At 41.1% G+C, this 25,883-nt stretch overlaps 2 protein-coding genes across 2 annotated transcripts in view; one reads left to right on the forward strand and one right to left on the reverse strand.

Annotated features, from left to right (window-relative positions):
• Positions 1 to 25,883, forward strand: part of CTPS2 (CTP synthase 2) — a 100,924-nt gene that overhangs the window by 42,092 nt on the left and 32,949 nt on the right. The window contains exon 14 of the mRNA XM_037157461.2: positions 19,577 to 19,673. Coding sequence (XP_037013356.2) covers positions 19,577 to 19,673 — 97 coding nt within the window. The remainder of the gene's footprint in view (positions 1 to 19,576; positions 19,674 to 25,883) is intronic.
• Positions 4,938 to 8,530, reverse strand: S100G (S100 calcium binding protein G). Its single transcript, XM_037157462.2, has 3 exons — positions 8,423 to 8,530; positions 7,763 to 7,906; positions 4,938 to 5,203 (listed from the first exon to the last, which is right to left on the reverse strand). Exons 2-3 carry the CDS (start codon positions 7,883 to 7,885, stop codon positions 5,099 to 5,101), a joined length of 228 nt encoding a protein of 75 aa, XP_037013357.2. The 5' UTR covers positions 7,886 to 7,906; positions 8,423 to 8,530; the 3' UTR covers positions 4,938 to 5,098.

A 25,883-nucleotide genomic window follows, 5' to 3' on the forward strand; every position in this document is an offset into this window, starting at 1 on the left:
TGTCACTTCTCTGCTTCATCCACAAGGTGAAATAGGAGGCTTGGGGACTTTGCAGAAATGTAGGGTTCTACAGCAAGTTTGATTTTTTTGGCCTGCTTTGAATTAGCTCTACCTGCCTTCTAGATAATGCTTACCAGGGTCAAAGCTGTAGCTGACTTGCATTCTGCTGCCCATACCTTTGACCTTGAATTCGGCTTTACACCTCTCCAGTTCAAGTACAGGATAGTTCGTAGTATTGTGGACTGTATATTAAAATATACAGTCCTTTGAGACATATAGGAAAATAATCTCAATCTAATGTTTAGGTATATGGACATGCTGAATTTTTAGCATTTCTTTTCTGTTTATTGAAAACAGTGAGTTTAAAAATCTGAATTTACATAAGATATAACATCCTGAAAACAGAACCCATGTTCTGCCTTCAGAGACATCAACACATACATGTACACATGGATGGTGGTGTTAGTAAAGAAAAGTGAGAAATTCAAAGTATTTTAAGCAGATGCAAATGGAAATTTGAGATTGCAGTATTTGGTATTATTTCACCTTTAGTTATTTATCATACATATGACTTCTTTTACACCTTTTTGATCCAGGGATTTTCAAAGTCAGAATTAATTTTATATCTGACACAACAGACTTGTGAAACAGTCACAAATTATTAAAAGTCAGCCCAGGCAAAGGGTAATTTGTGTTATTCATTAAGCATAATTAATGCATTACATTTTCCTACCTTTAGTTGAAGCCCTGTTTGAAATATTTTCTTTGTCCATGTTATTTTTCAACAGCTTCACACAGAAATCAAATTAACAAGTATTGAGAAAAAACCCAGATAGCTACCTAGAGTAACTTTTTATAAAAATATGTTATTTATTTATCTTTAGAGGGGAAGGGAATGAGAGAGGGAGAGAAATATCAATGTATGGTTGCCTCTCGCGCGTCCCCTGCTGGGAACTGGCCTGCAACCCAGGCATGTGCCCTGACTGGGAATTGAACTGCAGTTGTTTGGTTTGCAGGCCTGCGCTCAATCCACTGAGCTACACCAGCCAGGCCTTAGAGTAACTTTGTAGGCAACTTTTGTTACTTTGAAGACTACTTTGCATTTAGAACATTGTAGTAAACATCTCCCAACTCAAAAACGACCTTACAGAAATCATTTGGAGCTTAGTTTGGGCTAAGGAACTTTTCCCATAAAAGCAGCTATCAAGGAGACAGCTATACTTTGCATAAAATAGCCTTTTGTGGACCAGTCTGGGATCCTAATAGTCACTTAATTCTGCCTCTGTGGGCATGATAGGTTCAGAGTTGATATCAGGCTGTTGGCCATAGTAACTGCTCTCTACCTGGAGAGAGAAAAATTCTTCCAGTCATGATGCCCACTGGCTAATGGCCAGGGCATCTTTTCCACCAGACTCCCCGCACCCCCTGACCCACCTCTTACCCAAGTCTACTTTTTGAAAAGTAACAGCAGGGCTAGGAGTAAGCCCTGTTAGTGAATCACAGAGTAGTCCATGATTTTAACAACAAATAAACGACTAAATGAGTACTTCAAAGCTAATGTGTTTTAAAGCTTTTATACCTTGAGCTCAATAAGAAATACCTTAGGAATAGACATTTCAATCCCTTGAAAGATTACTTTTTTTGCAGTAGAAATAACAGGATGCTAGTGGAAAGAGATTATTAAAAAGAAAAACGCCACTGTGCGTTTGGAGCTTGTCCATTTTAAGTGCAGTTCTAAACATAATGTATTATAGCCCTGGCTGATATGGCTGAGTGGATTAAGTGCTGACCTGCGAACCAAAGGGCTGCCAGTTCGATTCCCAGCCAGGGCACATGCCTGGGTGGGCTAGGTCCCCAGTGCGGGGGGTACCTGAGAGGCAACCCCACATTGATGTTTCTCTCCCTCCCTCTCCCTCTCTTTAAAAATAAATAAATAAAATCTTTTAAAAAACATAGTGTATGACAAAGGAGCTTCTGTACAAATGAGCTGTTGCTGCCCCTGCAATTTAGCTGGAGGCACAAAACATAGACTGGTGAAACACAACAAAATATATGGGAATATATGGGCACTATGTGAGTATACCTTCATTAATGCTGCCAGCATGGTCAACTAGAACTTTCTGCTATGGCAGTGCGTTCTGTATGTGTGCCATCCAGCATGGTAATCACTAGCCATACGGGGCTATAGAGCACTCGAAACGTAGCTAGCTTGGCTGAGGAACTGAATTTTTAATTTTAGTTAATTTAAATGCCAATCACCACTTGATATAGTGGCCAGGATATTGCACCTGATATAAATGCCAAGGTAGACCTTCGTTTAGCTTGGCAACCAAGGACTCTCATGATCTGAAGCCAGTGCGCCCTCTTTATTCGCCATAGCTGGCTGCACACCCCAAATGGAGTGTGTATGTTCCCTGAGCTGCTCTGCACTTGGCTGGCTAGCATGCGTTTCTTTGGGGTGCTTTCTCTCCTTTTGAATGCCCAGGCTCCCTCTCCCTACAATTTCCCAAGGTTCTTCATACAAATCCCAGTTGAAATACTATCTCTTCCATTCAGCCTTTTCTGCCCTGATCCCAGACTTTCTGACTTAGGATCTGAGAGGAAGATGGAAATGGAAATGGGTATCTCTAAGGCATAGCTTTTAAAAACATTTTTATTTGTTTAAAGATTTTATTTAACCCTGGATGGTGTAGCTCAGTGGATTGAGCGTGGGCCTGCGAACCAAAGAATCACTGGTTTGATTCCCAGTCAGGGCACATGCCTGGGTTGCAGGCCAGTTCCCAGCAGGGACCCACAAGAGGCAACCATACACTAATGTTTCTCTCCTTCTCTCCTTCTTGTCCCCTCTAAAGATAAATAAAGAAAATATTTTTTAAAAGTTTCCAAACCTCTAGGAAAAAAGATTTTATTCATTTATTTTTAGAGAGAGGGGAAGGGAAGGAGAAAGAGAGGGAAAGAAACATCAATGTGTGGTTGCCTCTTGCATGGCCCCAAATGGGGACCTGGCCCGCAACCCAGGCATGTGCCCTAACTGGGAATCGAACCAGTGACCCTTTGGTTCACAGGCCAGCACTCAATCCACTGAACCACACCAGGCAGAGTTCTAAGGCATCTTGTATAATGCTTTGCCCATAGTAGGTGCTGTGTATGTATATGTTGAAGTTGAAAGAGGTCACGTATATTTACTCTGCAAGTGGCTGATTGAGATTAGAATATAGGCTACAATGGGAAGCTAGTATGACCTAGATATTAGAATTCAGCAATAAAAAGTAAAACCCCAAACTATAATGTAGATTATTACTAAAGATGTAAAAACCTTAAATAAACTATTAGAGCACCTAATTTAAAAGCATTAAGGACTAATCAATTGTGACTGGATAGTGTGTCTGAGGAATCAAACGGATCAAGCAGAAGGAAGAACCCTCATATTGCCACAGGTGCTCAATAGGCAGTCGACAGTATGCAAACCTTGGTGCTCACAATCTCATAACAGACTAAGAAGGAAAGGGTACTTCTTTTTTTTAATTTTTTATTTATTGATTTTAGAGAGGGGGAGGGTTGGAGGGGGGAGAGAGAGACATCAATTTGTTGGCCACTTATTGATGCATTTCATTCATTGATTGTTTCTTGCACGTGCCCTGACTGGAGATCCAACCCACAGCCTCGGTATATCAGGATGATGCTCTAACCGAGTTTCCCAACAAGGTTTGAAAGGGGCACTTCTTAAATGAGACAAAGAATATCTTCTACAAACCAGTATCTAATAGTATCTAACAGTAAACTCAGTGGGGAAAATAGTAGGAGGTTCCTATTAAAACCAGAAATGAAAAAAAAAAAAGATATGCATTATTGTGACTAATAAAGTTGTTAAAATGAGACTGGCTAATGCAGTCTAGGGAGCGAAGCTGTTGTTCTCCTGCCTGTTTGTAGAAATAAGAATCAATACAACCTTTTGGAAAATCAGTTAGATGGTCTGTTTCACAAACCATAAAAATATTCATACCCTCTGACTCAGACATTTACTTCCCAGAAATTCTCCTAGGGAAATCTGATTTGTTGACAGAGATATGAGCAGGTACTCATTATGACGTTATTTAGAAAAATCAGAAATGGCAATAATCTAAATGCCCCACAGTGGGGAAATCGTTAAGACTATTATGGGGTATCCCTACAGTGGAATATAATTAGTAATTAGAAATGTTTAAGGCTTTTGATGCCATGAGAATACGTGTGTGTTGAATTAGAATGATCCATAGCGTATTTAAATGTTCCCTCGCTGTGTCTAAAAATCTCCTTTGTTTCTAGGTGGAAGAGTTAGGAGTCAGTTTTCTTTTTTTTTTTTTTTTTTCCAGTTAAATGCTTCTCCCACACTCCTTTCCCCCAACCCCCCTCCCCAGCTGGACTCAGCACGGGGAACTTGAGGAGAAGCTGTTTCTCAGACACCCAGTGTCCTGGCAGCACAGGATGCCAGAGCTGGGAAGGGACCATGTCTTCCCATCCCTTTTATGTACCACATACCAAAACCAAGGCCATCACCTTGGTGATGGAGCAGATCTGAGTGTCAGTCCTGTATTCCTTCTACTCCACGAGAGGGTCAGTGAATCAAAAAGCATGGTGCATGCTGGGAGATGACTTTAAAGGCAAGTGTCTGTTCTTTGAAGTCTGTTTCTCACTAGCTATTGACCAGAGTTGAGTGAGTACTACGTAGTCAGGGGAAGAGAGCGAAGACAGGGTTATTCTGGTGGAAGAGTGGGGTGAGGAAGTTGGTTTGGCACATCAGAATTCTTTCCACATCTCTGACACCACCTTTGTAGTGTTGGTCAAGATCGTGGAAGTATTTTAGACTTTTTTTTTTTAATCTATAACATTAGATGCATCAGACTAAGGTTACTTTAAAACCTATTAAACTATGAAGGTCAGTACTTTACAAGGTGAGGCATGGTTAAGAATTTCTTTATTAGCAACAATTGGATACCACTGCCAGATCATTATAATTGGAAAGGCTTAAACAGAGATGTTGGGGACTCCAGGTAGAATATGGCCCCTCCCAGGTGCTCTTTTCTTGGTGAGCAGAATGGTATCCTTTTTGCTTTTTCTTTCACTGGGATATCTTCTTCAGTAACTCCTGGAATTCTTCAAAACTGACTTCTCCGTCTCCATTCTTGTCCAGTTCTTTAAAGAGGTCCTCTAGGGTGTTTGGACCCTGGTGTTAGACAAAAAAGGATGGAATGGGGAGAGGAGAGAAAAATGAATCAGTTGCGTACTGCTGACACATTCTCTGAAATCAGAGACACTGTGTCTGCCTCCAAGAAGGCGACTGAGCTTTCAATCACATGCTGCTGATAGACATGGGAAAACCAACTTTAGCTCTAATATTGCTCCATGTTTCAGAATGGGCTGCCATTTTTATTTTCTATAACATATATTTATTATTTTAATATTGATAACCTGTATTTTAATATAATTGGTTTTGTAGTAATCACAAGTATTTTCCTTCATGCCTCTAAAACCATTCTTCTGAGGAGTCTGAGGGCTTCACTGGACTTCTGAGGGACCCACAGCCCACACACAGTTGAGGACCCCTGCCTCAAGGTTTCCCGGGAGCTGGTTCTGTGTCTTCCTCCAGAGCTGGGCGGCATATAATTGAGACAGCACACCTATGCACGGCTTGCTGCTGGCTGGTACTGTGCCAAGGGCTTTCGTTCAGTAGCTTGTGCAATCCTCCCAACTGCCCTGTGGGGGAGATCCACTTTACAGATAAGGAAACTGAGGGTCTAAGACAGCTGCTGACTTACTCTAGGGCTTACAGTTGATAAATAGAGGACTTGGGGTTCAAATGTGGACTCAAGAGCCCAACCGTTTAACCAGCAACTACCGTAGCTTCTGCCAAATCCTGGGCTGCAGCCCGCCTCTGTGCTAGACAGGATGCCTTTGGATCAGTGGTTGTCACACCGTGGCACACATCAGAATCACCAGATGGGCTTGCTGACCTTAGTAAATATGGATTGATGTTCCCACTCCCGGAATTTCCGATTCACCTGGCCTGGAGTGGAGCCCAAGAATCTGTATTCTGTTCTCAGGCAAAGTTGATGTTGCTGGTCCAAGCCCCGCCATGCTCGCCCACCACTAGAGATGTTACATCAGCTCGTGCACAGCTTGACTCCCTTTGACTATGGATATTCCTGTAGTGTCTTAAGCAGAGTTAATGTCTGTCTTTGCCATAAAACCCAAATCCTAGAGAGGTTACAGCTCTGACTTTCAGGTAGGAGTCTATCTGTAGCAAAATAGTACTTAGGAAACCTCTTGAAATAACAGTGTGGTTTTACACGTCAGCTCCAAAAAATTTTTTTAACTGTGGTAAAAAACACATAACATAGCATTAAGCATCTTAACCATTTTTTAAGTATATACAGTTCAGTAGTGTTAACTGTCCGCACTGTAGTGCAACAGATCTATATATCAAGATATGTTTTAACCTTTAATGTTCCTACAAAGACATGTGGCTATGATCTCAAGAACAAACTGTAGGTTAGTTGTTCAGTACCTGTTTAATAATTACCAAATGCTCTCTTCCTGAAGTCTTTACTAGGTTCTAAAGTATACAAGGGGGTGATGTAAACAGTGTAGCTTGGAAAACCTTAGTAATCCTTATGGAAATATAATCAGGCACATGACTTGGTAGGTAGATTTTTCAAAACTTATCATTAGTATTCCTACCCTTATCCAATTTATAAAAGTCATATATGCTTTTTATAGGAAATACATACAATATAGAAAAATTTAGAAAATTCTACCAGTCTTACCTTTTAAAACAACTTTTAAGATTGCCTAGACTCTCCTGTCAGATGATTCTTTTTCTTTCTTTTATTATTATATTCCTTTATATTATTTTGGCTCCTTTTGGAAACAATTAAGGATATATTTCTTTAGCATTTATTGTTTTTCCAAAACATTTCTTTTAATTTTTAGTTAAAAACTCTCTTTTTTCTGCTACTACCTTTAACTGATTTGTAAAGTTCTTTCATGTATTTACCATAAGAAAATAAGAAGATATTGGATTATAAGGTCATTGAATTCAGCTGGTTTTCTTTTTTTCTACCAAAATAGAAACTGTCTCAACAACTAAAACCAGAAACCTTTTCACATGTCATATTGGCAGAATGGACATTTTCGGTTAAACCTGGAAAGAAAATGCTCTCTTCTGCAGTTACAGCTAATAAGTGACCAAGTTTGATGTACCAACTATGGCCCTTCCATGCCGAAGATTGCTTCCCCGAGTGTCGGCTGGAAGCGGTTTTTGTTTGTTTTTTTTTTAACAGACTGCCAAGTAAGCGTTGGTCTTATTGAGAGATATTGCCTATAATGATGAAGCGCATCCAAAGTCAACTAATATTAATTTACTGTTTTCCTAAAGCTTGGCACGGACAGGCTGAATCCAGGCTGAAGGTGTCTTTGTGTGGCAACCTGTGCATCTTCCAGGCCTGCCTTGGTACAAGTGCCATCCCTGCTTCCATTTAGTATGGCTAGTCTGGAGAGTTCTGTACTAAGGCTGTGGGTGAGAGGAGTCTGGGCCCCTGCTTTCTAGGAGCTTGCCGTATGAAGTGTGGTCTGCCACCAGGGATGGAAAGCACACATTAAGCGCTTTCCCTCAAGTAACACCTGTGCCTTGGCTGCTGTGCACTCAGCCCCAGACTGAGCTCTGATAAGCGACCATAACCTCTTCCCAGGCCCGGTTCAGGGGGCTCTGCAGTTGTGCACTCACCTTTAGTAGAGTGGGGAATTCGTTCTGAATCAGCAGCCTCAGCTCCTCCTTCGACAGCTGGTTTGGATCACCTTCTTTGGCTGCGTATTTTTCAAAAATGCTCCTCAGTTCTTGAGAAGACATTTTTGCACTTCTTTTGGTGTTCTGTAGGTTGAAAAAGAAATGAACTTACCAAAAAGCTGAAGTGGCATTTTAAACTGATGATTGCCAGCAGGAATTCAGTGCTACTGGGCTGTTTGCTCCGCACAGGTGGGAAATAGTAAAGAAAACGCTGAGGACTGGGAATGACCGGTGTTTGGGGCCATAAAAGAGGGGAAGGAAGGAGTAGAAATGGTGTGGGAACCGCACCAGTGCCTGGAAATATGTTTTTAAAACAATCTTAGATGGTATGTTAAATGTCTGTCCTTAGAGTACATCTATTAGGAGATAATCCTGGGGCCGAACACTTTAATTAGTAATTATGACATTCTTCACTGTTTATGCACCTGCTGTGCACTCTGTAGGCTGGGCTGTTGAAGAAACCTGACCACAGCTTCTAGTCTCTAAGTTACAGACAATACTCTAGATAGCACAAGCCTACCTTCTCTCTAGACCATTATCTTTCACAGCATTCTGAAAGGAAGCAGAAAGAGCTCCAGGGAGTACTAAAAGCACACTTACCTGGTCGCCAAGCAGCAAGGCAGCTGGGAGAATAAAATAGGTGTATGGAGAGCTGAGCAGATCATGCGACTTTTATAGTCTGCACAGATGGACACACCACCCTGATGATGAAATTTTCCCTTCGTTTGCCATTTAAAGGTAATTATTAATGGTTTTTGAAATCCAACCTTAAGACCGCATGAACCTCCTAATTAAGGGTGTTGTAAAACTGGCCAACCGGTACAGACTTGTTGCAGCACCTGACCCGTACAGTGGGTTCCTAGGTCAAGAGGAACTATTCAAGAGGAATTCCCAGGTAAGGATAATTTTCTCTAACTGCTTTAGCCACCAGGAGGCAGTAACCTGTCTACAAGGGAAAGTTTCAGTCTAGTGAGAAAGCATAGACCATGACTAAAACGTATTTATATCCATGAGATGGGGGAAGCTGTATGAATCTATGTGCCACATCTCAAATGGCCCATTAGGTCATTTAAAATGTCCAGGGACAGTGCAGACAGACTTCCCTGGGTTATACTTTTGACAGGTATATCAAGTAAGGTAGGCACCTTTCACAACCTTACTAATATTTCCCCACCAATATTGATTAATAATTGCTATCATTTTTTTTAGTGGGCCAATAGTCCAATGCATGTACAGTAGTTATGAGTAGAAACTTCAGAGTCTCTGCTAGGACTGGGTTGTTTTTTGGTCTGAACCAGAGCTTTCTCTTTTATCAAACCAGTAATTATTAGATTTCCAATCTTGGTTTTTTTTTTAAACTTCTGAAACCAATTGTTGGGCTTCTCTAGCCAATTTTTCTAAATGGTCAGCTGCGGGAATATCCCTTTGGACCATGACAGGAGTTTGACTGCTGCTGATGCCTTTGAGGGCAGCATTTTCTTGCAGAAGTGTCAGCAAGGTGATTTCCTTTAGCTCCCAGAGAGTCAAGTTTAGAATGCCCTGGGATCTTAACATAGCTAAAGCGTGAAGTAAAAGTATAGGCATCTAATAATTCCTGAACATGAGGGCCATTTTTAGTTTTATTTCCATTGGAAGTAAGAAAGCCATATTATTTCCATAACTTTCCAAAGTCATGAACTACTCCAGAAGCCTGTGGACTTCAGTAGAAATGCTGGCACTTTTGCCCTCGGCTGAAATGCAGGCCTGAGTGAAAGCATACAATTCGGCTAAAGTAGCCAAAGGTAAAAATGCTTCGGTGACTTCAATTGCATAATGAGTACAGTACTTTCCATTTTTATTTCCAAAACATGAACCATCTGTAAACTGTGAGAAAATAGCTTAACCCGAAGGAGTTTTATATAAACCATGACATGGACTCGGGAGGTGATCTGTCAGTGCGAAGCAATTATGAGGGGCTTCATTGGTCTCAGAAGGGAGAAGAGTGGCTGGATTAAGGTTATGACAATGCAGAAGAGTTGTGTGAAGAGCAGTTAGCAGAAGGATTTCATAGGAAGTAAGGTGACTAACCAACAGATGCTGGTTAGTCACCTTGGAATGACGAGGATTCAGGAGGCCTTCTACTGCATGGGGAACAAAAATGGTTATAAGGGGATCCTGCCACCATGTCCTCAGTGGCAGTAATGGCTCTGAGGCAAAGGGGATATGCAGGGTCCAGTTGCTGACTTTGGCATCCTAGGGGTCTATGGTGGTCCCCGTGTGTTTTGTGTGAGTATCTCAAGGGCATTCCCTTTCTTTTCATATACCAAAAGAAAAAGGGGGATCTGATATTTGGGATGCCCAAGAGTAGGTGGGTTTATTAAAATCTTCTTTAAGGCTTAAAAGCAGCAGTGTCCCTCCTGCAGCCCGTGGGGCCACATGCAGCCAGGAAGGCTGTGAATGCAGCCCAACACGAAATCATAAATTTACTTAAAACATGATGAGATTGTTTTTTGTGATTACATGTTGCTGTGTCAAATGTGTGGCCCAAGACAACTCTTCTTCCAGTGTAGCGCAGAGACACCAAAAGGTTAGATACCCCTGCTAAAGGCTGTATTCTCCCATTCTTCCTATAAAATTAGGTCCGGGCTGCCATTTTTTAGTAAAACACATGGGAGTTTTGTCCTAAGGGAGATTCATTATCAATCTGAAGAAAAGTTTCTCCGAGCTGATCCAAACTTATTAAGAGGGAGGATTGGAAAAAGCCCCTGTAGTTTCTTGGAGCCCCATCACTGAGGATTAGGAGGACCTTGGAAGGCTGGTTAGAAGACTGATTACAAGGCTGAGGGCACCTGAAGCATTTAAACTTGTGATGATCCCTTTTCCAGCACCCTGGCTCTTTGCAAAAATGGTGGACACTGGGAATCTTTTTGTTTGGTATAGGGGTTTTCATTTGCCAAGGCTGAAAGTTAAAAATCATGGCAGTCACTTCTAGGTGGCCCAGCTAGGGTACAACCAAGCTGATTTAACGAAATTCACTAAGTCTAGGGTGGACACGGTCTCCCATTCCATCCAGGTCCTCTTAACTAAAAGGAAAACATCTTGGTTCAACCCATTCACAAACAATGAAGTTAAAGGTTACCTAAATAAAATCAACATCTGAAGGAAGGCCCAAATTTTCCTTTAAAATGACCTTTGGTCGATTATAATAGTCATGCACAGACTCGTCAGACTTGTGAACAAGGCTGAATTTTGCTACAACCAACAGGCTTTGGGAAAAGCCTTAGGAATTGCTCCGTGTTCTTTACTGAGTTCTCTAGTTTCTTACCTGAAAATTAGAGGCTTGTTTTTCTAAATCTGTTTCAGAATGTTCCCATTGGGTAATTCTCATCTAATGTTGACCCTAGCCTTCACCAACTGTCATGAATTAGCTGATATAAATCAGAAAATCCAGGATAAAAGGTCTGAATAACAATATCAAATTCCTTAGCACACTTGGGAGGATCCTCAGTTACCCTGGGAGAAAGTCTTAACTCTAGGGAACATATGAAACTTGAGGTTTGTTAGGACCCCCAGAGTGCTTAACTTGAAATTGTCCTGATCAGTTGAGTAGGAAGGAGTTGGAGAGAATTGGGGGAAAGATGGCATCAGAGGTGAACTGGGGAGGTAGAAGCAGGTAGTGAAGGCAACATGGTATCAGAGGTGGAGCTTGCGATAAAGGAATCAGAGAAAAAGGGCTTGAGGATGCTGGAGAAGAAGCCTATGGCAAAGTATTCATAGAATAAGGTACCCAGAGACAGATCCTCAGACAGTGGAGTGGAGGGGAAGGGCAAGACAGCAGTGTAGATAAAAGAACATATGGGAAGCCATTTGTATCTCTTTAAATGTTCAGTAACTTCTGTTAATTCTAAAACTCTGTTTTGCCAAAAGGCAACTTCAGATTCTTGGTCCTGTTTGGAAGCTTCAAAACACCATTCAAAACGGGCATTCCCCTCAGCTTTGCCCATTTTAGTGCTGTTATTGTCCAGTTCGGTCTTAAGAAAATGAAGTTTGGGACTCTCACAAGTTCTCCACAGTGGCCACTGATTTTCTGAATGACTGTTGGTCAGATCTGTCCATTTAATTAAGTATGTGCATGAAAAGTGTTAAAGTCCCTGGAGGAGAGATGGTTTTAAAATATTAAATAACCGAGATTCGATTTTTCAGAGACTTTTCTCTGGAGCAAGGGGCCCAAAGCAGTCTACAACAGCTCAAGCAACCTGCAGGGTAGAATTGGCCATCCTTGCTCTAGAAGAGTCTGATCATGGATCGGGCTGAAGGCTTAAAAACCCAGTTCTAGGAAACAGCCTGCTCTCTGAAGAGCCTGGCTGTGTGTAGACTGAGTGGCACTTTTTCAGTGAGACAGTCCTGTCTGATACTCCCCTGTTCCAAAGGGAATTGAGCAAAAGCCAGCTAGTCTCCGAAGATAACCTGATCCTGAAGATATCAGGCTGCCGGGCCAAATCAAGTACTCACAGACAAACAATAGCAGACAGACAAGCAAGGCCTTGGAACAAACCAAAAACACTCTTAACAGTTTTTGAATAAAGCCTTGCGAGCTTCAAACTGAAAAAAGTAGAAGCTTGACTCCAGACGCAAGCAGTTAGCCCGAGGGCTTTTCAACTGTTTAATTTGTTGTTCCCGTATCTGCTTTTTATTTATTACCCTATTTATTACCCTTTTCCTCACCAAATATATTTTGTTAATCATTCTAGAAACTTGGGAACACACTTGACTTACTTTTTTTTTTTTTGCACACTTGACTTACTTTTATTCAATTGGAAATGCTTCAAACTTTTGGAACTGCCAGGATTTGAAATTGGAAACTAAATTTATTTCCTTTTAGAAGCATTACCTGAAAGAACTAGGACATTTCCAGGGGACGTTGATCTAATACTGATTGCAACTCACAAGCAGGGGTTCCAGATCAGCTTTAAAAGCACTTACATCTTTTAAACACTTGTGCACTTCTATGCTTATATAATTTTCTCTGACCCTTTATTATATTACCTAAAAATTGAGGATTGAACTATTGGTCTGTATTTCTGATGCTTTTTAGTTCTAAAATTCTAGGGACTTATTTACCTTGGACAATGAATGTGAAATCTTACAGAGTTCCTTAAAAGTTTCCCACCAATCCTGAGTGTTTATCATTCTGTGCATCTTTGCTGTCCTGTATAAATTATTCTTGCTTTCATTGCAGATTATTTGACTTTGGTATCCAACAATATTGACTACAGATTAATGGCCTTCTTTGAGTAAAGATAGGCATTTTGTTTTATTTTGCAGAAAATTATTCTGATATTTTATAGTAACAAGTATAAAGGACATGTGGACAAAAACAAAGGAGGGTGGAAATGGGAGGGAGGTGGGGAGGTAGGGAGGGGTGGGGGTAAATGCAGACAACTGTAATTGAACAATAAAATTCAAAAGTATTTAATAAAAAAGAAAAAGAAAAATATTCTGATTTTGATAATGAATTTGAATCAAGATTTTAGAGTTTTGGGTGTTTTTATGTAAAAACATAAAAACACCTCTTATGTAAAACAAAGTGTTATATTTACACTTTGTTTTACATAAGAGGAAGTAGGCTTTTGTTGAACATTCATAACAAGAAATATCTTTTTCCTCTAAGAGTTTTTTAAAAAATTTAAATCTATAGAAAAGTTGCAAAACTAGTCAATGAACACCACTCCACCTTTCACCTAGATTTACTAATCACTAACAGTTCCACATTTGCTTTCTCTTTCTATGGATGGACACCCCCAATCCTGAGCCATCTGAGAATTACTTACAGACATCCCAACACTTCCCCATGAAAATGCCTCAGCATTCCCCTAAGGACAAGGACATTGTCCTACCAACCACAGTGCCATGATCGCAGCCCGTATTCAAATCCCCCAGTATATGAAATAGCATCTTATATTATCTGTTCTCTCAAATTACCACTGGGAGCTAAAACCAACATGGCGGTTGTTATATTTCTTGAATTTATATTGAATAAATGATTTTAATAACTATATATGAACATAATAACTATGATATGTAACTATATGATTTTAATAACTATGTATTATATGACAGATAACATATGTTATATATAAAACACATGGCATAATGACTTGTGCACATATAAAATTAACTCTAAGAAAAACGTTTGGAAGAGTATTGGTTAACAGTGTTTTAGGCTACAAAGCTCTCATTTCAAGGGAAGACCTCTAATTAAAACAGGCCTGATACTGCTTGTTGTCAGGAGTTAGGCTTGTAGTAAACACCGGAGAACTTGAAAAACAACCCGCGGGTGTTCTTTAATTTTCAGTTGCTCCCCTCTGCCAGTCACATCTCTCGTCTCTTATTTTTCCCTTTACCTGCAGACTCAGGTGTGACAGTAAAGCTGCAGTGGGAAACACAAAATCCACCAACAGATATTGTCATGAAACATTAACTAAAAATACACGGAGACGGGTGATAAATACAGGGTGTGTTCGAAAGAGTGAGTTTTGAAACCAGAGGAGGGGAAAAAATGACAGAAGCAAGGTTAGTAATGGAAAAATGGAGAGGCAAAGGTTATTTAACACCTTGCTGTTCAATTGCTTGATCTTTGGACAGTCTTCAGTTTTCCTAGGAAAGGCAAGAGTAACTTCTTTTAGAAGCTCTGGGCACCACAGGCCTCCGTAGGTATGTTATTCAACGCCAAGTCCACAGCAGGCAGTGCCTGGAGAAGCACCTTTGGGAAGAGTGTACACAGTCAGCATCTAGGCCCTGAAAAACCAATCTATGTCAAATGCTCCCCATGGATTCCTGTTGTCCTTGATCCTGAGGTTTAGGAGAGACGCTGACTATAGTGCAGCTGCCCTAAAAGGGGGCATCCTTTCCCTTGCCTGCCTTCCCTGTGCCCTGTGGCAGAGCTTGCCTTCCACCTTCAGCCTGTGCTGCCCTGGGGTTGAGTTCCCAGAAGCCTCTTCATCACAGCCCACTCTTACTACAGGCTGATTTTTACTGCAGACTGTGTGCTGTCCCAACACCTGACCTATTAGCCTATATATGTGTATAGTGAGATTGTAGGGAAGGGAGCAGAGGAGCCATTGGCAACGGCCTTGTTTGGCTGAGATAGAAACCCCAGGTTAGAATACATGGGGGTGTCAGGAGGGTACTGGAAACATGAGGGGAAACAATTTGTAAAGTATATGATTGTCTAACCACTATGTTGCACACCCGAAACTACTATAAAATAATCTTGAATGTAAATTATAATTAAAAATAAGTAAATCAGCCCTGGCTGGTATAGCTCAGTGGATTGAGCGCAGGCCTGCGAACCAGAGGATCGCGGTTCGATTCCCAGTCAGGGCACATGCCTGGGTTGCAGGCTGGTTCCCTGCAGGCCAGTTGCCAGCAGGGTAGGCACGAAAGGCAACCATTCATTGATATAAAAAAAGTAAAAAAAAAAAAAAGGTAAAAAAATCAATCAACCAATCAATCAATTAATCATAAAAAGATAAATTGGAGCCATGGCTGGTGTAGCTCAGTGGATTGAGCACAGGCCTGTGAAGCAAAGGGTTGCCGGTTCGATTCCCAGTCAGGGCACATGCCTGGGTTGCAGGCCAAGTCCCCAGTAGGGGGCACATGAGAGGCAACCACACATTGATATTTCTCTCCCACTCTTTCTCCTTCCCTTCCCCTCTCTCTAAAAATAAATAAATAAAATCTTTTTTAAAAAGATAAATTGAAAAAAAAAAAGAATGCACGGGGAGAGCATACCTAGTCAGTTCCTGAATGAGGTGGAACCTGAATGCCACGTTAGAGTTTAGATTTGATTTGCAGCCACGGGAGGCTGCTGTAGCTGGCAGTGTGACAGAATTACTCAACATTATACTGATATCGGATTGGTTTATCCTTTACACTCAAGTTGATGATCACTCAGTGAATCAAAATGAGGACCAGTCTTAAAAAAATGAACAGAGAAAACTAGTGGACAGTAAGAAAGGAATGATTTGGGGGATCTCTGTAAAGGAATATACTATATAGTGGGAGAGAATCACCATGTATTGCCTGAGAGACTGGAAATGGTCTGCTCAGTGTAGGCTCCACCAGTGCCCCAAATGAAATGTCCAAAGGCAAGGGACATATGGGAACCTGGCCTTGACAGGGCTCTGTTAGAGCGCTTATGCTCCGTCACTCACTGCCATTCAGGAATTTCATCTTTGATAAGAGAACCTGACTTCCCTAGACTTTGTTGTTTAAGATGCCTGGCACTCATGAAGTCTTGAACCCATTACACTTTTATTATGGGCTGCAGAAACTTCAGTAAAGGTTAATTAGTTCATACTTACCCTTGTGTGGTACTTTCACATCTCTGAAAGCTTTATCACCACCAATATTCGTTACTTATTGATCCTTTTTTTTTTTTCTTAGGCTATATAACTTGGCTCCAAGAAAGGACGTATCTGTAGTGGGGACCGGACAACAGCCAGTGTTTACTTAGGCGGGCTGAGGCAATTCTTTTGCAATGCAAGAGACTTTTTTTTCTTAGATCCAAGATCTTGGGGATTTTAGAAATGCTGGTATTAAAGCGAAAGCATATTTGAGGTTCTTTTCTTTCACCACCTGAATAATGAGAAAAGATACGTTTTGAGGCTATGATATTCTCCTGTCTTTCAGGATTTTTGTGGAAGGATTGCCAAAAACGAAGATGGTTTTCTTAATTTTGTTGCTCGATCAGGTTGCTAATAACCCATGAGGCCGTCATGTTGTCATCTTAGAGCTTGTCGAATTGCCTAGTAACTCTGCAAGGCAGCTGGTGGGCCAGGCTTGCCCAGAAATGCAGTGTTTCTCTATTTTTTTGAACCTTCCCTTTCTTGAGTGTTTGGATTTCACCAGCTTGTGCCTTGCTTGGATGTTCTTTGACTGACTGCTGATGGGCAACCCCAGACGAGGCCTCGTAAGCCAGGCCAGAGAGTGGCCAACTCCCCTGTCAGTTCTCACTCTGCTTTTCTCCTTTTGCTCATGTTCAGGGCATTATTAGAGTTGGAAAGTTACTTCTACTTGCTTCCCTGTCTTTTCTCTAACATTTTCTTTGCCTTCTCCACTGATTGCCATGCTAGTATGTTTTAACTGGAGGGTCTCCATGGCTGTTACACCCTAGGATTTCCCTCTGTGCTATAATTTCAGGAGAAAGTCTTATTTATTGCTTCTGAAAACAGCAGGTATATTGTGAACTAATGCTTTAGTGGAAGGTGTAAAACATTTCACTATTTAGGCCTGAAATTTGTATTTTTATTAAAATAATACTATGTACAAAGTCTAAAAAGCCTACATACAGTTCCATAAGGTCTGTAATGAAAAAATTCAGTAATCCACACATCCTCTCTGCCACCCTTAACTTTTCCGGCTGCTTTCTCTGATACTTATCTCAGTGTTTCTAAATAATACTCTCATGTTGCTCTGACAGGAATTTGCAGACTTTCCCTTGTGTTGGATGAGTATTTCATGCCCTTGGACAAGCCCTGTGTCCACTGCATTTACCTTCTCCCCCCTGCCCCACTTTAATTTTGGAAATATTTTCTGGTCTTGAGGTCTTTGTCAAGTTCATCCCAAGTAAGCAGTAAGTCAGGCTTCCTGAATCATTTGACTTATTCTCAATGGCTCATAGTAGATCATTTCTTGAATACTACATGTGCCAATAACCGAACAGACGACATTAAAAGACTCTACCCAGTAAGAGTCTACCCAGACACAGTAAGTAAGAGTGGACTGAAAAATTACAGTGAACTATAAGAAGAAACCAGGGGCAGCTTGTCACTGTGGTCTTCCTAGATTATTCAAATTTTCTCAAATGTAATTGGAAATCGAGGCTGTGGATAAACTTAGGACTTCTTACAAGTTTGTGGCAGGTAGTCCAGTCTTATCTGCCCTTTTCTAGAAAATACATAAGGGGCTGGGCATTTGCAAACTGGAAGCGAATGCCCTCAGTCACCTCACTTCAGTAATACTTAATCTAGGCATAATTAAACAACCAGAAAAGATAGGAAAGGGATGCCAAGGCCAAGAGTACTTCAGAACTGAGCACTTCATTCAGCAAGGGGTGTAATCAAGTGTTTTCCCCCACCCCGTCTCCTCCGTGACTTTTAGAGCATAACTGGGGCACAGTGTTCGGAAAATTCTTCTGGGGCATTGATAAGATCAGAGAAGTTGTTGGAAAAATTTTATCTCAGGCAATTTCATTTGCCAAGGCATCTTCTAGAGCAATATATAGCAATTAGGATATGGGCGGGGGGCGGGAACCAGAAAGGTTTTTATGAGAGAGAAGCTTGAACAATTTCATTAGAACAAATTAACTAACCCAACTGTAGTCTGTTCTAATGACGTGAAATATAGAGGAAACAAAACCATGAGATCGTAGTGAACAGAACTGAGAAAGCAGCAATGACTAATGAGAACAGGCTTTTCATAAAAACATGTGTTTCTGAATTTCTGTGAAGTAATCATAAAAATAAATCTGAAGTGATTTGGTCTGAGTTTGTTCACTCATTCGTTCATGTGTTCATGTACCGAATACCATATCCCAGTTCCGTATATGTGAGGGGCCGGGAATGCAATGGGAAGGAAAAGCAGCATGCCCCAGCTCACAAAGATTTACAGTCCAGCACACAGAGCAGTCCACAGACCCAATCTGAAACCTGTGCAGTGACGGGTCTGGCACAGAGAGAGGACCCGGACTAGACTATGGTGCCTGGGAATATCAGTACCTCTAAAAGCTCATATTGAATAGTAGAGCTAACTTCTCAAAGTTGAGGATGGTATGATTTAGGAAAAGGGGTAAGGGGGTGGGAGGAGATGTTCTGGGCAGAGGAAACAGCACGTGCCAGGTTCCCATGGCAGGAGGGCCAGAAAGAAGGCCATGGAGACCAGAGCTCAGGGTGTGAGGAGAGAGTGATGGGGAGTGAGGCTGGAGGGATAGACTGGCCTCATACTATGCAGTCAAGGATTTCAAGTAGGAGAAATACCACAACTACTCTGCCTGCCGCATGCAGGGTGGACTTGGGCCCTGTGGTTACACAGCAGCCAATCAGCAAGCTCTAGCTATAGCCTGGGGGAGGGGCTGTGTTTTGGGTGGTGGTCAGAGCAATAGATCTGGAGTGGGGAGATGGACAGGACTTGACAGATTGGATATGAGGGATGGGGAAGAGGGAGACATCCAGGGTCACACCTAGGTGTCTGACTATAGAATGTACCAGAATGGATGACATGACTTTTTTTTTTTTTTTAACTTCTAATGGTTTTCTACAAATAAATACTTTTGGTATACTTTCCCACAAAGATTGACAGATTTGCTTATGGAAAATCTTTAGGGAATGAAGTGGGCAGTGGGAGAGGGTGGTTATTATGGGAGGGACATGAAATATTAAAGTAGAAGACTCCAGACTCCCAGGGCTTGAAGTGTGAACATTGCCCAGAACTGACAGGTTGAGTAATGAACTGAGGAAGGTCATGAAGACACCCCTCATACATTTTTTACAAGTGATTTAAATGAAAGATGAGAAACAGCCATGAAAGGAAAACATACTGGGAGGCCCGTATAAAGTATGCATGTATTTGAGTGAGAAAACTGGAAGGAGTATCAGATTTTATGGTTTAGGGAAGATCCTTACCCAATGACCATTCCTCTAGAAGTAAAGGTTGAAATTTGGGAAATTATATTTCTACCAGCTGACAAAAACCACACCTGTTTTGTTTTCTAAGGTGATTGATATGCCGGAACACAACCCTGGCAATTTGGGAGGAACAATGAGGCTGGGAATAAGAAGAACTGTTTTCAAAACTGAAAATTCAATATTACGTAAGTTTCTCAGATCGTTTGTTTTACGAGACATCGGGTGTCATTTGCCTTGCCCCTACCCCCTCTCCTGATTCTCTGAGAAGACTTCCTCTCACCTGTCTGCCCCTAACCTGGCTGCTCTTTCTGCTTCCCAATTCCTGTCTCTGGAAGTGTTGGTAGAACACATGTGGACGCCCCTTCTCATCCGATCTCCACGATATCCTGTCCAGTGGGCTGTTTTGTGATTTACACATGCTCCTGGACATGACCTTCCACTGGGAGAGCCCTGATTCCAACTCGGTTTGGTTCTTTCAAATCCACTCTTCTCTCCACTACGTTGAAACCTGCTCCCTGTTTAACTGTTTCATGTCTAACTGGTTTTAGCCGCTCGTTTAGGAACTTCTTGATGATGAGGACAGTTATGTCTCGGAAGTCTATTTCTCTGTCCCCTCAGTAGCTGCAGCATTGGGAGAGGAAAATATGATATCATCATTGCTGATCTCCTGATCTGGTATTTGCTGATCTTTCACTCCTGATAAGATTACTCTAGTTACTGTGAAACTTGGCCCACAGAGCAACATATTTTATGATACTAACTTAATGTAAAAAAAAAGAAACCCAAAGCGGTTAATTCAATGTAATAAATATATCTTGAGAATCTACTGTGTGCCTTATGCACTGGGCTGGATTCTGCAGGCATAAGTAGTGACCAGGACAGATACCAGCCCTGCTCTCCTGGGGCCTCAAAACAAGTAAAAAGAGCCCTGGCTGGTGTAGCTCAGTGGATTGGGCGAGGGCCTGCGAACCAGGGGGTCACGGTTCCATTCCCAGTCAGGGCACATGCCTTGGTTGTGGGCCAGTTCCCAGTGGGGGACACACGAGGGGCAACCACACACTGATGTTTCTCTCCCTCTCTCCTTCCCTTCCCCTCTAAAGATAAATAAATAAAATCTTTTAAAAAAACAAGTAAAAAGAGTGGGATGAAAGGGGTCATGCAAAGTGGCAAAGGGGCCATCTGCAGCCATATCAGGGCTGTCCAGCATCATTCCTGTGAAGTTTTAAGAAGACCTGAGAAAAATGCCCTTTTAACTCCAGGAAGAATCATATCAGAAATATGAGTTTCTCCTTTAAGGATAATAAACAGCTTTCAAAGAATATAAAGCTTCCTAGAAAGAATGAAATTGAAAAAGGAAAAGTTTTGAAGTGTACACCTTTCCCCGCTTTCTTCTGGATAAGAAACCATTGTTCCCTAAGTGACTTTTTTTTTTTTTCCTTTAAGAACATAAGAATTTTTTCTCTTTGTGGCTTTCAGATGTTTTCAAATAGTTTGAAACTTTGTCCAGATGGTTGCCTCAGTGACCAAAAAATAGTTGAAAGTTTAATGTTTTCAGATTGCATCTGCTGTGCCCTGGCCGGGTAGCTCAGTTTGTTAGAGCACTGTCCTGATATGCCAACATAGTGGGTTCGATCCCCAGTCAGGACACATACAAGAAGCCACCAATGAATGCATCAATAGGTAGAACAACAAATCGATATTCCACTCTCTCTCTCTCCCTCCCTCCCCGTACCCTTCCGCTCATTTTCTCTCTCAAATCAATATAAATAAGCAAATAAACAAATGTGCATCTGCTGCAAAAGATTCAGTAATAATTATAGTAAGCTTTTAAAGCAAAGTGTGCATTTGCCTTGGCCAGGTAGTTCAGTTGTTTAGAACATTGTCCCAGTACGCCAAAGTTGTGAGTTCGATCCCCAGTTAGGGCATATAGAGGAAACAACCAGTGATGCATCAGTTACTGGAACAAGAAGTCAGTGTCTGTCTCTGTCTCTCCCCCTTACCTTCCCCTGTCCCTTTGAAATCAATCAATAAAAAAATTTTGAAAAGAGTCTGTGTTCAAGATATTTAATTTTTTATCTGTCTTGATGGAAATAAGACTAATTTAGGATTTACTTATTTTTTTAAAATAAAAATTCAAAATATTTTATTTATTTATCTTTAGAGGGGAAGGGAAGGAGGGAGGGAGAGAAACATCATTGTATGGTTGACTCTCGTGCGTCCCCTGCTGGGAACTGGCCTGCAAGCCAGGCATGTGCCCTGACGGGGAATCGAACCATGATCCTTTGGTTCACAAACCCGCACTCAATCCACTGAGCTACACCAGCCAGGGCAGGATTTGTACTTTTTTAACAGGAAATATAAAAGATATATTGATGATTTTCATGAATTTTAAACACAACACCAAAGCTTGTTGCCTAATATCTTTTGCCTGCCTGGAAAAACTTTAAAACAGCTTTATTGAGATTTAATTTATAGACCATACAATGGATGTGTTAAAGGTGCACAATGTACTGTTTTTTACTGATTTCACAGAGTTGTGCAGCTGTCATCATGGTCAATGGTTGAACGTCTTTGTCACCTCCGGACGAAGCTCCATTCCCTTTAGCTATCACTACCACTTGTGTAGCCCTAAGCAACCACGAATGTACTGTCTCTAAAGCTGCCTATTCTGGACGTTTCTTATGAATAGAACCTTATGATATGTGGTGTTTGTTTGGCTTCTTTCATTTCACAATATATTTTCAAGGTACATCCACATTGTAGCATGTATCAGTACTTCATTCCCTTTTATGTCAGAATAATATTCCATCATACGAGGATATCACATTCTGTTTACTCATTTGTCAGTTGTTTGACATTTGGGTTGGTTCCAGGCCTATTTTAAGTTCAAGTTATGCTTCGTAGTGTGCAAAGGCTTGCGTATATGAACCCACCACAGCCCCCAGCGGGCATGAAGTTTTGCCCTCCCACCTATGTCAGGTCTCCCAGAAAGGTTGTATCAGAAATACGAGCCCTGGCTGGTGTAGCTCAGTGGATTGAGCGCGGGCCTGCGAACCAGACAATCGCGGCACATGCCGGGGTTGCAGGCCAGTTCCCTGCAGGCCAGTTCCCAGCAGGGGACGCACAAAAGGCAACCATACAGTGATGTTTCTCTCCCTCTCTCCTTCCCTTCCCCTCTAAAGATAAATAAATAAATAAATAAATAAATAAATAAATAAATAAATAAATAAAAAAGAAATACGAGATAAGCTTAGGACCCCTGTGCTTGGTTCTATTGACCGTCATAAAAATATGACATATATATGACACATATCATATATATGTGATATACATGGCATAGTGATGTGTGGGCTTTTTTCCTAGTTGCCATATTTCTTTTGTAGGAGTTTATCTTTTTCCCCAAGCCGGTACATTTCTTTTGTAGGATTTGTTTTTCTCTAGTCAGCCCATTTATTTTGCAGACTTTTTTTTCCCAGTCAGCACATTTCTGCAAGAATGGTAAGAATGAAATACATTTGGTCGCATTGCCTGTGACAATAACTTATTGTTTTGATGCAAAACATTTTGATGCTATTCATTCTTTATTTATATTTGATTTATAGGCCAGGGATTGCAATGCTCTAGATTAAATGGAAAAACAGGACAGTCAAGAGGCTTTTTTTTTTTAAGAGTATACTTTGAAACAGGACCAGAGCCTAAAGATGTTGATAGACACAACAGCTGGATTACTAGAGTGATTCTAATTTTTATATTCATCAAGGGCAATTCCTCTTTTCTCCTTAGTCGCCTGTTCATTCCTTAAGGGTTATGAAAACTGTGAATTCAAAAAAAAAAAAAAAAGAACACTGTGAATTCAATTTTTCTTCTTTTTTAACCACTTTATTGAGGAAAGGTTGACATACAAAAAGCAGGACATATTTAATGTGTACAACTTCATGAGCAGAATTTGAGTTTTCTGAAGTGGAGGTATAGGAATAAACTGATTTGGATAAGAGTCCTGCTAATCATTATTTGTTCTATTTATAGGAAATGTGTTCTCAGAGACTTACTCCCATACTGTGTGTGCGTGGTCTTGGTCTACAAAGGCTTTTTCTCATAAAAGGACTAATGATCGGATGTGTGATATTTTTCCAAACTATATCTCTGCCCCTTCTCCGAAGTATTAATGGCATATTCATGGCCTTTCCCAGATTTCACCTATCATGCTTAGTTTTTTTAAATTAATTTATTTATTTTTAGAGAGAAGGGAAGGAAAGGAGAGAGTGGGAGAGAAACATCAATGTGTGGTTGCCTCTCATGTGTCCCCTGCTGGGGACCTGGCCTGCAACCCAGGCGTGTGCCCTGACTGGGAATCTTTTACTTCACAGGCCTGTGCTCAATCCACTGAGCTACGCCAGCCAGGACTTATGCTTAGTTTTTATACAGTCTTTTATTGCAGCATGACTTTTTTGTGTATCTTGTCTTCATGTCTATTATTTGGGCATATTTTGAATTGAGTGGAGGAACCATAATCTCCCAATTGATTTCCTATTGTTACACATTTCGGGTTGTTCCCTGCATTTTGTTAGAAAAAGGCTGATGGGAAGGAACATCTTGACACAGAGTTTATATACTTTTGTTATTTCCTTGGGGTAGATTTCCTGGAGCCGGCCTCTGAGGTCAAAGGGTAGGAACACTTTTATGACTAATACTCCTGCCAGATTGTTTGAAACAAGAGGTGAACCAGTTCATGATGATGTTAGCTGTACTGTAGTGATTTTTCTTTCTCTAGTCTTTTTTGCTACCATATCTATGGTTTTTCTTGCTCTGTTAACAACAAAAAAGGCCCTTTGTTACTGTACTGTATTTTGCATTTCTTTTCATTGCTACAAAGCAGAAACTACCATCCCCCTCAAATATGATTTACTTGTGTGTATACTGCCCATGCCTGAAGTCTCCACAAGCCCTTAAACACAGGGAGGGTGTGATTTACCTGCCCAAAGTCTGTTGCCTAAATGGTCTAAACCAGGTGTCTGTAAACAGCCAGAGTCAATATTCCTGTCGCAGCTACTTAACTTTGCTCTTATAGTGTAAAAGCAGCCACAGGTAAATATGTTAATGGAGGAGCGAGGCTGTGTTTGAATAAACATTTATGTATCATGAAATATTATTTTTTATATTTTTTTCTATCACATAAAATGTAAAAACCATTCTTAGATCAAGGACTGAACAGAAACAGGCAGGGTAACTGTTTACAATCACTTTCCAAAATGTAACTCGCAAAACACGCATTTTGTGATTGTTACATTTTCCCAACACTTTACCCTTCAGATCTGTATATTTTATTGCATGTAAATTACACCTCAATCTGCAATAAAATCCCACATTTTAGCTGGGAATGTAAATAGTAGGACTTTTCTCCTTATAGTGGCACCTTTACTTGGTTGATTAACTCATTAGATGACTTTTGAAAAGGAGGGAGAAATGAGCAAAGCAGGGAAGCATTAAACGGGGTGCTTTGAACAGTGAAAAATCTAGAATGAGGTGTGGCTAGAGGTGGAGGGGGTCAGGATCAGGTGAGAAGGGAGGGAGAGTACTGAGGAACATGTTATTAGAGGGTTTTAAGATTGCAAAGTAAACTTTATTATTTTGCCTGTGGCTCAGCTGAGCATGAGAGATGAGAAGATAAAATACAAAGCAATTCAGACAAGGTTCAGAGCTCATTCAGGGAATAGCTGACAACTTGTTTGATGTTTTTCCAAAGTGTTACACTTGCAGGCTCCAGGCTTAATTTTTTTGGTTAGGTCCCAGACATGTTGCCAAGACTTGCTCTGGAATGGAAGCAAGTCTTTGTCCATGCCAAGTGCGGTTTTCAAACCAAAAGTGCCACCTACCGCAAAGAACGTGTTTTTTTTTTTTTTGACCAGCCAGGTAACATGTTTGAATATAGCACACTCCGGTGTATGTGCGCTGGTAGGAATGCTAGTGTAAACCCAATTTAAAGTAGTCTGAATTCTATATGCAATTTGTGTAAGTCTGCTCTCCAAATCATTATCCAAATGATTAGGGTGCCCTTGCCTTATGAAAAACAGGGGTGGAAGGGTACAGGGGAGACCCAAGTACCCTAGAAGGCAAAGGAGGGAAGGGTCAGCCCCTGAGCACTGTGCTGGGCACGGCAGGAGGAGCACTGTTAAAAGTGAGTGGATGGCCCTGGCTGGTGTAGCTCAGTGGATTGAGCACGCGCCTGCGAACCAGACAATCGCGGTTCGATTCCCAGTCAGGGCACATGCCAGGGTTGCAGGCAGAACCTGCAGGCCAGTTCCCAGCAGGGGACGCACAAAAGGCAACCATACATTGATGTTTCTCTCCCTCTCTCCTTCCCTTCCCCTCTAAAGATAAATAAATAAAATCTTAAA

Source organism: Artibeus jamaicensis, unplaced genomic scaffold, assembly GCF_021234435.1.
Source record: "Artibeus jamaicensis isolate MK-2021 breed Jamaican fruit bat unplaced genomic scaffold, CSHL_Jam_final scaffold_1283, whole genome shotgun sequence".
NCBI lineage: Eukaryota > Metazoa > Chordata > Mammalia > Chiroptera > Phyllostomidae > Artibeus > Artibeus jamaicensis.

Bases quoted from the DNA above. Each gene is read 5' to 3' on its own strand.
- S100G (XM_037157462.2), bottom strand. From the start codon at position 7,885: ATGTCTTCTCAAGAACTGAGGAGCATTTTTGAAAAATACGCAGCCAAA. The intron at 5,204-7,762 runs GTGAGTGCACAA...GTCTAACACCAG, and splicing joins AATTCCCCACTCTACTAAAG to GGTCCAAACACCCTAGAGGA.